The sequence below is a fragment of the Eurytemora carolleeae genome, unplaced genomic scaffold (genome assembly GCF_000591075.1).
Source record: "Eurytemora carolleeae unplaced genomic scaffold, Eaff_2.0 scaffold1720, whole genome shotgun sequence".
Classification (NCBI taxonomy): Eukaryota; Metazoa; Arthropoda; class Copepoda; order Calanoida; family Temoridae; genus Eurytemora; species Eurytemora carolleeae.
This window is the reverse complement of record NW_019397606.1, coordinates 5,274-21,225: the sequence shown is the minus strand read 5'-3', so window position 1 is coordinate 21,225 and position 15,952 is coordinate 5,274. Positions and strand designations below refer to the sequence as shown.

Below are 15,952 nucleotides of genomic sequence, written 5' to 3'. Positions count from 1 at the left end.
ACGGTACCAAAGTTGACACTCGAACCAAAAAACAGCTTGCTCCGCTCCTCCCCCTCCCCCACCCCAACTGCTGTTAGTTTCTACGCAGGCATCCCATCAAAATTATTTACTCTGTTTCTACAAAATTCAACCCCCAATTACTGATGCTTTTAATTGAGCGCGGCATTCAGTCAAATCAGCTGTAAAACTTGAAGAAAATCTTTCCCTACTTTACGCCCGAGCTTTGCACTTCAGCCCCTGTCGGAAAATTAGGTGCAACTTAAATCCAAAAGCCCAAGCCGTAAATAAGGCGCAACGACATCTAGACCTGAGTCGAACCAAATTTTTTAAATCGCGGGCTCAGAAGTAAGTCAATTATTATAAATAGTGACTTATTATGACTATTAAATTGATTTATAAAACTTGAAACATTTTTAGGAAAAAAGGAAAACATTAAGAGAAAAACTTCTTAAAGTAATTTTTTTGTGATATTTTATAATCTTTGATTTAAGCGATACCTTTTTTTTAATTTTTATTAGATTAATATTATTAAAAATTTGACATTGACAAATAATCTAAATCTAACAAAATTTCCCCAAAAAAGGTATTGCTTAAATCAAAGATTGAAACAAAATAAACTAAGTTCAATTCAGAAAAGAAGTTCCAAATAGCCTCCTTACTGTGTAAAACATAAATCTTATAAACCACTTTATGAGTCAATATAAGTTACATTTCTTGAAAACGAAGAAAACAATTTTGTTTTACAAGTAAAAACCAACAGTTATAAGGAAGCTGTGCAGTATAGCTGAAGCTCATTTACTAAATAGCGGAGGCTCGGTCTGCCGGGCAAATCTAGGAGGCTTATGTCTGTATGGTGGAGGCTCATGGCGTCTGGGGGTTCCCTCCCTCACTAAACACTTTCCCCAAGTTCAAATTTTCCTATTTAAATAGCTTTGAAACCTTTTATATTTCAAACTAAGAATTTTTTATTTTAGGTATATTTTGAAATATCAAATGTTTAAACCATCAGGTTGCAAAGTTATAGGAAGTGGAATATTATGATGTGTGGAAAGTTTTTATTTTCTCTATATCTATATAGTGTTCAGGTATAATATGTTAATATTAGGATGTCTTGTTAAATAATCAAAAGTATTCGTATTATTAAAGAATCAAAGTATATCGTTAGAGTACACATTTATTGCATTAAAAACCAGCAAACAAAAAACTTCTATCCTTTAATGACACGATATTAGTGCTCCTTTGCAAAATGTGCATAAGTATATTGAGAGATAAATATTTCTAAATATTTCTAAATATGAAAATCTGCAATCTTTGCTGTTCTCAACTCATCCTTCTATATATAGTGTGCTGACAATATACTTTTCACACTTTTTATAAATCCTCCAACCTCTGACATTTTTCAACATTTCTAAACTTTTAATCTTTAAACTTATTAACTTATCAATTTATCAACTTATCAATTTATCAACTTATCAACTTATTATATTTATCATCTTATCAATTTATCAACTTATCAACTTATCAACTTATTAATTTATCAACTTATCAACTTATCAACTTATCAACTTATCAATTTATCAACTTATCAATTTATCACTTTATCAATTTATCAACATATCAACTTATCAACTTATCAATTTATCAACTTATCAAATTATCATCTTATCAAATTATCAACTTATCAAATTATCAACTTATCAAATTATCATCTTATCAAATTATCAACTTATCAAATTATCAAATTATCAAATTATCAAATTATCAAATTATATCAAATTATTAACTTATCAAATTATGAACTTAAACTTATCAACTAATTAACTTATCAACTTATCAACTTATCAACTTATCAACTTTTCAACCTATCAACTTTTGAATTTATCAACATATTAACTTATCAACTTATCAACTCATCAATTTATCAACTTATCAATACATCAACTCATCAAATATCAACTTAATAACTTTTCAATTAACTCATAGACTTCTCAACTTGGCAACTTTCTTGTCACCTCTTAACCCATCAACCAATCAAATTATCAACTTATCCCTTTACTAATTAAATAAGTTTTTATCAGACTTTAAACTTATAGCTTAAAGAACTTAACTGCTTATCAAATTTGTTACTTAATAACTTTAAAACGTATCTACTTTTAACTTATCAACGTATCAAAATTTTTTACAAAGTTAAAACAGGTATAAAGCAATCTCAACAAAACTTATTATTTTTAACTAAAGAACTTAAAAACTTATCAGTTACGAACCAACCAAATGCTAAAATTAAAAAATCTCCTTAGAGCAAGGAAAAACTACTAAAGTAGTATTGAGAACATTAAGGATGAAGGAGATTAAAAAATGAAAATGTTATTTCTTTTACACTGGACAATATGTTGGAAGACTTTTCTGATAAAACGATTTTTTAAAATAAAAAATAGTTTTACAAACAAAAAGAAATTGAAATTGAAACGAAGAATCAAGGGTTGGAAACAGTTGAAGTTTAAAAAGAGAAGGCAGAATCATATCTATTCAAGGGAAAAAGAACAAAATATCGACATCTCCAGTTGTCTATAATATCTATGGAGTCCAGTTGTCTATAATATCTATGGAATAGAATATTTAGATAAAATTCAACTTCAAGTCAAAATAAATGTCGTTTAAAACATTTTCTTATATTTCTCTAAGAATCTGTGTACACTGTACAGTCTAGCAGATTTTAAAATCTCTTTTCTGAAGAAAAAAAAACGGAGAAAGATGAATTCTTGTAACTGAACATTACCTGTATAAAGCGGAAATTATGTAAAGAACTGTAATAAAATGCATTTTTTCTGCCAAAAAAAAATATTTCAATTTAAAGGAATTGAGTCTTAAACTTTGCCACAAACTTCGATTTTGTAATCCCTTTATCTTTGCAATCCAACTATGAATCCTGTTGATTATAAAGTCTAAGTTTGAAAAAACAAAGGTTTACACCATCATGTTGCTAACGATATAGGAATTAGAAAATTTTGGTTTGTGGCAAAGACTCAATTCCTTTAAACTTTAGAAATGTTAAAAATTCCATGATTAAATATTTGCGTGATGACCTTTTAACAATTACAAAATTGGAATAAAATTATTCAAAAATAAGATATCTAACTTTATTCACAAAAACACACACGTATATGAAATCTTTGTCAAGTGAATATTTTTGATTTAGTTTCTTCTAAACTTTTAAAATATTTAAAGGTTTTATTCTAACTTTGTCTTCTTTCAATTTGACTGTAAAATCAATGCAAAGTTAAAAATAGAAATCAAAGACAAACTTAAACAATATAATTTGACCAAAGAACATTTTATGTTTTAAAACTATGATTTCTTGTTACTCTTTCACTCTTTTGAAGTAATTATTCATTTATTTTAGATTCGACAACATTCCTTTTTAGGAGCACAGCCATGCACAGCTATGCACCATCGTGTGCTTTCAACTTTTTTCTTTATTTGAATTTCATGGAATGAAACAAAAATATTATCTATTTGTATTTATCACACCGATTAATTCCTAACGAAATTTATTTCAATGTTGGGAAATATTTATGAAATCCACTAAATTAAAAAGAACACCGGACAAATCCGCCATGTTGCTACTTTTTTTAACAATCACTCTCTTTTCTTCATTCTATTTTTATTCAAAATCTTAGTTCATTTTTATTAACTTTTATGATAATTCATGTTAATTAGTTTTTCTTCTTATTTTTTAGTGAATCTCTTCTTGGCTTAATCCTTCCTTCTGAGTTCCACCCTTTCTTTCTAGAATCCATTCTTTCTACTTATTTCCACTCTCACTTTTTAGATCCATCCAGTCTTTCCTTCTTTTCTTTCTTAGAGCCATCCATTCTTTCTTTCTTTTGATCCATTCATCTTTTCTTTCTTAGATACATCCTTTTTTAAAATTTATCCTGTCTTGCTTATTTACATTCTTCCTTTCTTAGATCCATCCATCCACCCTTTCTTTCTTGGATTTACATATCCCTATCTTTTCTTTAAAGATCTATTCATCCCTTCTTTCTTAGATCCAACCATTCATCCTTTATGTCTAAGATCTATCAATTCTATCATGGATATCCATCCTTTTTTTCTTAGATCTCTTCTTTCCTTCTAAAATTATCCTTTCTTGGACCCCTCCTTTCTTAACTTTTCATTTGTTTAATCTTGCATCTCCAATAAAAATTGATGCACGCTATTTCCATTAATTAATGGTTCCGTGTCATTATGTATCTACGTATTAAAATGTTACCAGTTTCTCGAATAATCGCGATTTGGCATTATTTTATTCGGAAGTTTTTAAATTATGAAGTCTAATCAAAAATTGATTTCAGTTTTTGATATTTAATTTGTCGGGAAGAAATAAAATGGTGAATGGCACAGTATAATTATATCTACATATTGGGTGTACAATGTTGACTGAAGGATATTTTCTAGAACGTAAGATTCATTTTCTCCGATGACAGTTCCATATCAGTGTCTGTCTACCGTGGTTCGGACCTTGAGTAAGGTTCTGAGTTCGGTTAGAGCTCCGGGTCCGGGGGAGGAACACGGGTTTGAGGTGAACCAACCGAGGTTTAGGTTCGGGACAGGAGAGGAGCTCAGAAGAGATATATTGTTCATTCATTACTTCCTTCCTACATCTTTATGTATCTCAATATATTCCCTTTTCCTACTTTCTTTCCTATACACAACTTCTTTCTGGAATACTTTCCAAGACTTTTCTACGTATATAATCTTACTGCATGGTATACTTTCCAATACACACCTACGCATAAAATCATACTGGTATACTTTCCAATACTTTCCTACGTATGCAATCATACTGGTATACTTTCCTATACTTTTCTACGCATAAAATCATGCTGGTATACTTTCCAATACTTTCCTACGTATAAAATCATACTGGTATACTTTCCAATACTTTTCTACGCATACAATTATACTGGTATACTTTCCAATACTCACCTTCGTATAAAATCATACTGGTATACTTTCCTATACTCACCTTCGTATAAAATCATACTGGTATACTTTCCAATACTCACCTACGTATACAATCTTACTGGTATACTTTCCTATACTCACCTACGTATACAATCATACTGGTATACTTTCCTATACTTTCCTTCGTATACAATCATACTGGTATACTTTCCTATACTTTCCTACGTATACAATCATACTGGTATACTTTCCTATACTTTCCTAAGTATACAATCATACTGGTATACTTTCCTATACTTTCCTACGTATACGTATACTTTCCAATACTCACCTACGTATAAAATCATACTAGTATACTTTCCTATACTTTCCTACGTATACGTATACTTTCCAATACTTACCTAAGTATACAATCATACTGGTATACTTTCCAATACTTCTCTACGTATACAATCTTACTGGTATACTTTCCTATACTTTCCTAATATACCATCTTATACTTTCATTCCTATACTTTCCAATACTTTTCTACGTATGCAATCATATTGGTATACTTTCCAATACTTACCTAAGTATACAATCATACTGGTATACTTTTCTATGCTTTCCTACATATACAATCATACTGGTATACTTTCCTACGTATACAATCATACTGGTATACTTTCCTATACTTTCCTAATATACCATATTACTGGTATACTTTCCTTTGGCTTGTCATAAATTTGGCTTGTCTGTCTGTTTTCTGTTTTGGTGTTTGTTTGTTTGTTTGTATTCAATAAACGTCAAAACGGCTGAACCGATCGGGCCCAACATTTTTGTAGGACATCACGTGACCACAGGGAAGGTTTATGAATGATCAAAATTTCAAATATTTGTCTCCATCAAAATTCAACCTTCATTAAATTTTTGAACATATTGAAAATCCACGAATTTTTTTGTGAAAATCCGCGAATTATTTTTGTTTTGTTTTACGATGTACACAAAGAGAACATGTTCACAATTAATTTAGAAGATGGGCGCGAAGCGCCCTCTAAGGCTAGTTGATGTATAAAATGCAAGAAGCATATACGTTTAATGGTTGAAATAATTTGTATACATTATATGCTAGTTTACTATTATTGTTAACGATTAGATATTTATTCATATATTTAATTGAAAAGCTGAATGGGTTTAATAGTTATTGTCATTTTGTAAATTTTCCTCGCCATATTCTAAATAATTTCCATGAAAAGCTCGTTAAAGTGCCAATTTCATTGTGCATGCATACATTAAGGCATGCAAAGCTTTCAAGATATTTTGCGCACATATAAGTTATAACAACCAATAATCATGGGAAGCATCAAAAAGTTTAAAATATCTGGAATAAAAATAAGCTAATATTTAGAAACTGAAAAGGAAAAAAAGAAATAAAAAAATTTTCTTGAACTTCCCCCCCCCCCCCCCCCCCTATTTAATCAATGTCATTTTGGCTAACAAATGGTGAATGTATCGCTCAGTCTAGGACTAGCTGTTCAGTAAGTTTGATAAATAAAAACATGACCAGTGTAAAAGTAATGAATGGTTCTAAGGAAGAACTGGCTGACATGACATCAAGAACTCCTATAGCAAGAGTTCTCAACATATTCATCAAAATCCTCTTGATTCCGGTTCAAATTAAGAGAAATGGAGAGTTTCATCTGAAGTTGTGTTCCTTCAGGTTTTTCATCAGTTTTCTGGTCTGGTCAGTTATACCTTCTATTATGTTAGGACATTCCATAAATCCTTCTCTCATTAGTCTCTCTACAATAGGGACGTCAACAACCATAGCAGTTTCTCTATCATTTCTTCTTTTGTTTATCTCGTATTTAACAACAAGTCCAAGCATGGGATATTTAGTTGCTAGATGCAATACTATCTCAACAATCTCAATGACACTGCCAAGGAGAAAATTCGAAATTTCCTTGTGCATTCTGCTGTGGTTAGTTGGAAATATTTTAAATTTAACAATGAAAACACAACCAGAGTTTGTTCTTATTCATAGCATGCTAACCGCTGTATATTTCATCAATTATTCTTTGGTTATTATTCTAGTTAATATATATACCAGTACATTTATTAACAGATGCAACAAATTTAATGAGATCTCAGACAACACGATTCTGATCAAGGAATCCATCTTTCTTGTGACTGCTTACGAAAACCTGGAACAGGGACTTGGATTTTCCTATGTATTAAACTATTTGATACATATAACATTCATAATTTTTCAAGCTTATTGGCTTGTTGCTGTAGACTTTAATCCTGTATCTTGTTTGCTGGCCCTATCATATTTCCTCCTGATTTGGAATCTTGCATCAACAAGTCAAGATTGTTTTTCTACATTGAAAAACATTGGAGCTGTGCTTAGGTAAATAAATGTATGATTTGACGTAATATGAAAGGGAATATCAATACAACCGTACCCCTTAAGCCTTTACCCTTTAACCCTTTAACCCTTTAAACCTTTAACCCTTTAACCCTTTAACCCTTTAACCCTTTAAACTTTTAAACTTTTAAACCTTTAACCCTTTAACCCTTTAAACCTTTAACCCTTTAACCCTGTTAACCCTTTAACCCTTTAACCCTTTAATTTGAGAAACAATAATAAAGATATCGATGTTTTCTTATTTTTAAAATTACGTTAATTTTGTTGATATCCTTTATTGTCGTTGTCTCATGATTTCAAAATTCATCTGTGAAGAGTAACTGTGATGGAAATTCAACAATTTTCAGATAAAAACAATAATTTCTCCATCATTTCACTCGGACAAAGGTTAACAGAGTGTCACTTTAAATCAGTCGGGTAGCTTTTCGATTTAAGAGTCATTTGAATTTATTTCGAAAATTTTATTCTTTAAATGTTTTTTTTCTTTAGATCTGCAATCTACAGAGAGCAAGAAACTGCAATGAAGGAGGAGCTAAAGTGGCGTAAGTATCTACTATAAATCCTGAATTTAGATATCTTTTTAAAACCTAAAAGATCGCTTTAGTTTGTAAAAGATTTTAGATGCAGTCCATTTCTATAAATTTGACCAACACTTTCTTTAACACATTGAAGAAATTGAGCCTTTGCCCCTAACTCTGATTTTTTAATCCCTATATCTTTGCAACCCAATGTCGTCGCCTTTAGATATTTCAGATTCACACCATATATTGAGTTTGTGGCAGATACGCAATTACTTTATTTATAATATTTCTCTAATATTATAATTATAGAATGGAGGATTATTGAATCTCAGACTGAATTTACAGCGTTGGGATTCTTCACTGTGAACAAGTCTAGCCTAATTTCTGTTTATGGAACTGCACTGTCATACATCATCATTCTACTACAGTTTAAATAAGCACAGAGATATATTCATGTATGTATTGTTAATATCCGGCTCAAATTTTATGCGGAACCTCACATGACACCAGGGAAGGTTTATGAATGGTCAGAATTAAAAAAAAATTAAAATCCACGAAAAAAAAATGATAAAAGAGCAACAAATAAAGTTAAAATTTCAGATGGGTGAGATGCGCCCAGGAATCCTAGTAGAATATACACTAGGTGAATCACTTGCTAAACTTTATTTGGCTAGGTTAGGCCCTTGACCAGTTGTCTCAAAATTATGTGTACATGAATGGAGGAAAGTGAAAAGGAATCGTATCTTATTAAAATTAGTTAAAAATTCTTTTTTTTTTAAACTAAACTTTTCTCTAAACCAGCACAAAATATATATATTTAATATCATAATTCAAAGAAGCATAGAATATATGTGTTTTAAAAATATTTTTGTTCAAAGAAGCATACGACATATGTGTTTTAAATATATCATAGTTCAAAGAAGTATACAATGTGTTTTAAATATAATATTGTTCAAAGAAGCATACGATATCTGTGTTTTAAATATATCTTAGTTCAAAGAAGTGTGTAATGTGTTTTAAATATAATTACTGTTCAAAAAAGTACAGAGGCGTACGAGAGCATTTGTGTAGGGGGGGGGGACTTTTTGTTCCCCCCCTTGGCAACATTGCACCCTCACCCTTAAAACCCCTTTTTTGAAAAAATGTTGATACCTTTTTTAACTACAGGGTGTCTCACGAAACATGACAGTCGATGAATATTTTAAAATGTCTTCTTCCATAATTTGTTAAGTTGTTTGATATCAAAGAGAATAATAACAAATATTGTATGGCAGTCATATTAAAATAAAATTAATTTCAAAATAAAATAACATGTTTAAGTAAAAGATTTGTTTAATGTTAGAAACTGGAAAAAAGTCTTTAATATCTTATAAAGCATATAAAAGAAAACATTCAAAACTATTCACCAACTGCCATGTCAAAAGAACTATTTGGAGAGGCCTCAAAGTGTAGAAACAAAAAACAAGAAGCAAGAAGAAAATCGAACAGGCAAAATTGAATGGGAAATCTCTTGATATTAGAGATTGGGGCTTGAAAGACTCCGCTCCCACCACGGGAGGGGTAGGGGGAAAACAATCGCTCTCCCCCTCTTCTCCCCGCCCCTAAGAAAATATCAGGAATTGGTGCTTTGCTTAGTCAGATGTAACTCATGAGTAAATATTCAATACAGAGTTCCAAAAACAGAAAGCAAGATCCTCTTAGCTAGTTCAATTCAATGTAGAGTTCAGAAAAAATCAAGATCCGCTAAAAAATAGTTCTTTCTTGTAGAGTGGTGTACTACAAAGACATCCAAAACATTTTTTTTTCAAAATTAGCGGAAATATGATTGAAGGATGTACGATAAAGAAGATAATGAAGAACAAGAAATATAGAAATCTCAAAATATGTTCATCTGATATCATATAAATATTCAAAAATATTGTAAAACTTCACTAAAATAAATTATTAAAGTTAGAAAAAATATTTTGATTTTCTATAGGCCCATGGCTTATCCTAAGCTTGTATATACATAATTACATTCTTTAGAGATAATATATAATAATGTGATATATCTTCTAATGATATGTATTAATTGTATACATTTACGAATAGCAAGCTAAGAGCATGTCAGCAAGGAAATAATATGTGAATATAATCAATTCTTAACCAGATAAATATAAACAATATATCCAAAGATATTAAAGCAGTTTTCTGCTTTTGGATAGTGTTAAAAAATTGCATTTTTTGACATTGAATTGCAAATAGAAAATTGGAGATTTTAAGCTACCGCTGTAAATCGGACATGCCACATAAATTAAGGTTCATTGAAATTTCTCCACAACTCCTTTAATTTGAACTTGATTAGTTTTGAACAAGTTTATAAAAATCATTAATGGATTAGAAAAGAAACTACAAATAATATTTCCGAATAATTTGTAATTATGAAAGTATAGCTCCTGTCCCAATACCAATCTGTAAATATACTTCTGTATGTCAAACAAGATCTTATAATCGAATTAATAAAAGTTATAATACAATTATCCTATAAAAATATCAGGAAATATGAATTCTTATTGTTGGCAAAAGGCTGGGAACAGGTTTTCTTTTTTAAAGTGGCCTTGAACATTTCATCAATAAAACCTAAACTCTTAAACCAAAAAAATCAGGTTTCGAATTTTACTTTAAACTAAAATTATTTACTAAACAATGCAATGCTAAAAATTACACTTTTAATAGTTAGCTTTTAAAGCTTACTTTCATGCTTTAAGTAAATAAGGAGAATACGATAAATATTCAGGAATCGTAACAATTAAAAAAGCCATGTTTAATAAATCAAGTGAATCATCATGATTCACAGTCCTTTTAATTTTTTTGATTTATTCTTCTCTAGTTTGAGTTAATATCCCAGTTTATTGATACTATAACTGCACAACCGATTACATCCAATAATGTTTACGGTTTACGTTTCTGTAAAACATTTTCAAATATCTCAGTTTTCTAACAGGAAATGAAGAACTCAAAAGAGCAGTAAGGAGCCGTCAGGATTGTAAGTAACTCTCCTTGGCAGGTCCGATTCACACCATCAAACTTAAAAGCTTTGTCTGATCACGAATGCATTATTGCAGATATTATTCATATTATTTTAAATATATATACTTTGCTTGTCTGGGTGTTTGTTGGGCTGTTTGTATCCAATATTCGTCAAAACGGCTGAACCGATGGGGTCCAAATTTTGTGTGGGACCTCACTTGACCCCAGGGAAGGTTTATGAATTATCAAAATTTTAAAAATTTGATTTTTATTAAATTTGGAAACCATAAAATTCTTTATTTCAAATCCGCGAACTTTTTTTGTAATTGTTTTACAATGTTTACAAAGAGAAAATGTTCACAGTTGAAATAGAAGATGGGCGCGAAGCGCCCTGAAATCCTAGTTAATTTAAAAGACAATTAATTTCAATAGAAGTTTTTTTCATAAAGGAAATTGCGCATTCTCTTTAGAAACAATATGACGGACATTGTCAAAATTAAACCGTTTTAAGTTAGGAAAATTACAATATCTTTGTGTTAGGTAACAGTGTCAACTATTCCGGTAAATGTTTTGAAAAAAGTAAAGTTCACAATAAGTGATCATACAGGGTGTCTAATAATAATGGGGAATAAAAGGTCTACAAACTTGTTTGTAATCAGATTTTCTAGGTTGAGACCATTTTTGTTATTTATATGCTATTTCCGATTCAATGAGTCCAATCTATAGGCTTGTATTATCTTATATTATAGGCTCCTAAAGTTTCCAACTGGAGCGAGTAAAAAGTAAATGATAATCTCCGTTTGCACAATTTTGTATTCGATGTAAGGTTACAGTTCATTACAGTTTAGTTCACAGTTTACCACAATTTTATTCCCCAATTTGCAGCAAGACACTTTTGGGCTCTTTATCTAGCTTCAAAAATACCCTTTTGGGAGAGAGAAGGTTCGAGGGCAGCTATTTCTCAGTTAATGTTGACCGCAAGTTCGTAAAGTGAGAAAAAAAATTTCTACCTCCAGTTTGAAACTTTAGGAGCCTATAAAATTGTCATTTTTAGATCTATAAGCCTAATATTGCGCTTAATAAATCGGAAATTGTACGTAGATAAAATGTTATCATGTTTAGACCCTTTCACAAGATTGTGCAAACAGAGATTATTTTGTTTTTTCCAAATTTACTCGCTTCAGTTCGAAACTTTAAGAGCCTATAAAACTGTCAATATTAGATCTACAAGCCTAAAACTGTGCTCATTAAATCGGAAAATTTACGTAGATTTAAAAAATGTGGCTCATTCCTTTTCAGCCCGTTCTCTCCTGCAGAAAAAAATAAAACTATGACTCATTTGCTAAAACTTTAGATTTCGGTTAATATCTAGCGAGAAAATGAGATAATTTTAAAGTACATTTTTGGCTAAAACAGGGCATCATCCAATACTTAGTACTTTTCAAACTTGATAATAAAAGTCTGTGTTAAAAGAATCACAAATGTGTATTTGTTCTTCTATAAACTGTGTTGGTTAAAGATGCAATGTCTGGTAATCTATTCTTTATCTAGATTTAATTTGTCCGCTGCACTGGTACTGATACATACAAGAGCTTTACTCTACAGATAGGAGAGTGTTCACGATATTGGAATACATACACTCAACTCTACAGATAAGGGAGTGTTCACGATATTGGAATACATACACTCAACTCTACAGATAAGGGAGTGTTCACGATATTGGAATACATACACTCAACTCTACAGATAAGNGAGAGTGTTCACGATATTGGAATACATACACTCAACTCTACAGATAAGGGAGTGTTCACGATATTGGAATACATACACTCAACTCTACAGATAAGGGAGTGTTTACCATATGGGAATACATACACTCAACCCTACAGATAAGAGAGCTAGTGTTCACGATATTGGAATACATACACTCAACTCTCCAGCACTCCATGTAAAATCAATTATTTTTTATCGCCTTTTAGATATGTTTACTTCAAAGTCATTTCTGCATTACAAATGTTAGTCATTTATAGCTTTATAATATCTTGTTGTTTTTAATGAGTATTTCCTATTAATTTTGATTTCTTTTTGAAACCTTAACTACTTAATTTGAAATTTTACATACACTAGTTTGAAAGTCCATTGTACGGAAAGTAAATATGAAATTAAATTGCACTTAATACTGAAATCTTAAATGTGCTACTTGAAGAGCAATTGAGAGGAACAAAAATGTTTTAAATTTCAAAAATGTGACCAGATTGAGACGCGGCTTAAAAAATGATTAGTTTTACTAAACATTATATCAAGTTTTTTGAGATTTGAACCGGCGCTCAATGGGAACCGGTTTTTGGCGGTTCAGAGACGCGGTTTGAGTTCGGCCCTCCTACTTATATGTTCTATCAAAACTAGAGAAGCTACTAGTACTATGTCACAAAATCAAACCAGCAAATAGATTTGACCCTCTCCTTCTGTCTAAATTGCAGTACAGAACACTCGATTCTAAAAAAGACAAGATGGAGATTTTCGCAAAAAATTCGGATATGACGGTCGACCCTTAGAGATATCTTTGAGTAGAAAAGGAACTGAGTTCTACCCACGCTGATTCAACAATTTAGTCCTTGTCCCATATCCTTGTCCTTATATCCACAATTTGACCTATTATAGACATTCATTTTTTTCCTTTATACTTTATAGGCGAACATGTTTTGAAAACGTTAAACCTTATATCTTCGCCACCTGATGGTGTATATCTTTAATAATTCAGAATTTAACTTTTGATCTTTCAGAATTCATAGTTTAATATATAAAAGGTTTGTTACATCAGGTTGCACAGATAAAGGGATTAAAAATCATAGTTTTAGGCAAAAACTTTGTTTTTTCCCTTATTCCTAAAATAGAGATATTATGTCCGACCCGGCCATGTAACTTTATAAAAAATGAACAATCTCTTTCTATAACTTTCTTCATAATTTGTTTTGGAAAGCTATATAAAAGTAAATTTTCCCCTAACATAGTTTTAAATGTTTAAAATATAACTATTATGATACATCAAATATTTAACTTGATCAGGATAATTCTAAAGAAAAGCAAAAAAAAATTAGATTTGTTTGTTTAAACTTGTCAACTTTAAATTTGTGAACTTTCGAGTGTTCGCCTTTAGGGTCTTCGTATTTAGTTCCAATTATATTGTTTGATCATTTTAGGAATTATTGAACATATATGACTAGGCGCTTTGTATTTATGTTTTCTTTTAAAGGGACCGTTCACTTATTTGGGTAATTTCAGGGTCAACTAAATAGCCTATTCGCTCTTGATTGGTAATAGTCTTACTTTTCAAAGAAATCTGTGGCCGGAGAAAAAGCCGATTTTTCGTTCAGAATTTGAGCGGAAAGAAACGGTCCCTCTCTATAGACACTATTTGAAGTTTTTTTCAGTAACAGCAGCCCAATGAATCTTAAATTTATCATATTTTAATGTCATTATGTGTTCGTTGTTATATACTAAAATGTGAAAACTTTTGACATTTGAGTTAGCAAGAAATTTACGTTTTTCGTATTAAAACACGTAAAAAGTGTGTACAAAGACGACGTCTCTACGACAATCAATTTATCATTAATCGTATTTTGATTCGTAGATTTTGTAGATTTTTTCCCGTATGTGCATTGTGCACAACTTTTCATTTTCATGCCGCGTTCAATTAATCTTTTTGCACAGGCAATACAAAATCTTTAATGCGATAAAATAGTGTTATTTTAGAAATAGAAAGTTAAAAAACAAAAAATTAAAAAGTTATAACATTTACAATTAACTATTAGATACTACAGTTTAATTTTATATTCGAAATTTATTTTGATCCACAACATACTGAAAAAACATTAAATAGAGTGTATAGAGAGGGATCGTCCCTTTCCGCTAAAATTCTGAACGAAAAATCGGCTTTTTCTCCGGCCACAGTTGTCTTTGAAAAGTAAGACTAATACTAATGAATAGCTGATAGGCTGTTTAGTTTACCCTGAAATTACCCAAACAAGTGAACGGTCCCTTTAAATATTGAAAAATTGATAATGAAACTTTTCTGTTATTTCTGGGAATGTTTTTATTCCGAAATAATTATTTGTTTGGAGACACTTAACATGAAAGTAATCAATAGTATAGGTACCTTGTGAACATTGATCCCTGCATTTTAAAATGTTAAATATAAATTTTAATATCAGGAAAGGGTTCATAGTTCAAAGCCAGAGATAAATATGAAGTTTCAGGCAAAGGCGCTATATAGAGTTTTGTAAGAAGGGATCGATTTAAAAACTTCTAAGAATTAGAGTTTCCATTGTTCCGGAGAAAAATCTATTACGGAAATAGAATTCACCGCGTAAACTGGGAATTTTCTTATTTCCATCACGTAAAGAAGTTGAGTCTTTGTAACAAACTAATCTTCTCATGCCAATATCTACGCAACCTGATAGTTTAGATTTAAATTATTTGATCTAACAGAATTTAAAGTTTAAAATATCTAAGTTCTACGAAATTGTGATGCAAAGCTATAAGGATTAAAATCACAGTTAGTGGCAAAGACTCAATTCTTTAGACCAAGTTTAATTTCATAGATAGTAAAGTACGGATTTATTAACGAAACCGAAAAAAAACTGATAAATATGTTAATGGTATTGGAAAAAACAGGATATATATAAACAAAACTCAGCACTTGTTTAAAAATGGTAAAAATGTAGTTATAAACACAATTAGAACTGGGTTTGAGATGGTAAAAGTTCTGGAAACCAAATGCAAGTGATTCATCTGTCTGGACATATATCTGAGTAAGTATAGACGTTAAGAGCAGTAGATGGGGGATATATAGACAGAGTGTAGAGAAGGTAGATAGTAAAGTAATTAGATAGTATAGAGTAGTTAGATATAAGAGTTATAGTAAGATACAGTTAAACCCTAAATAAGCCTTACATCGAAAGAATTCATCAAATGTTGTATTCTTCACTTTCTGATCATAGAATGTTGCAGATATTGAGTTTTTTAATTAAATTATTATATGTATTTT

At 30.5% G+C, this 15,952-nt stretch overlaps 1 protein-coding gene across 1 annotated transcript in view; it reads right to left on the bottom strand.

Annotated features, from left to right (window-relative positions):
• LOC111715151 (gamma-aminobutyric acid receptor alpha-like) overlaps positions 1-2,821 on the bottom strand; it is a 31,550-nt gene extending 28,729 nt beyond the window's left edge. Inside the window, exon 1 of the mRNA XM_023490419.1 lies at positions 2,777-2,821. Coding sequence (XP_023346187.1) covers positions 2,777-2,820 — 44 coding nt within the window. The 5' untranslated portion in view covers position 2,821. The remainder of the gene's footprint in view (positions 1-2,776) is intronic.
• Positions 2,822-15,952: the final 13,131 nt, after the last annotated feature.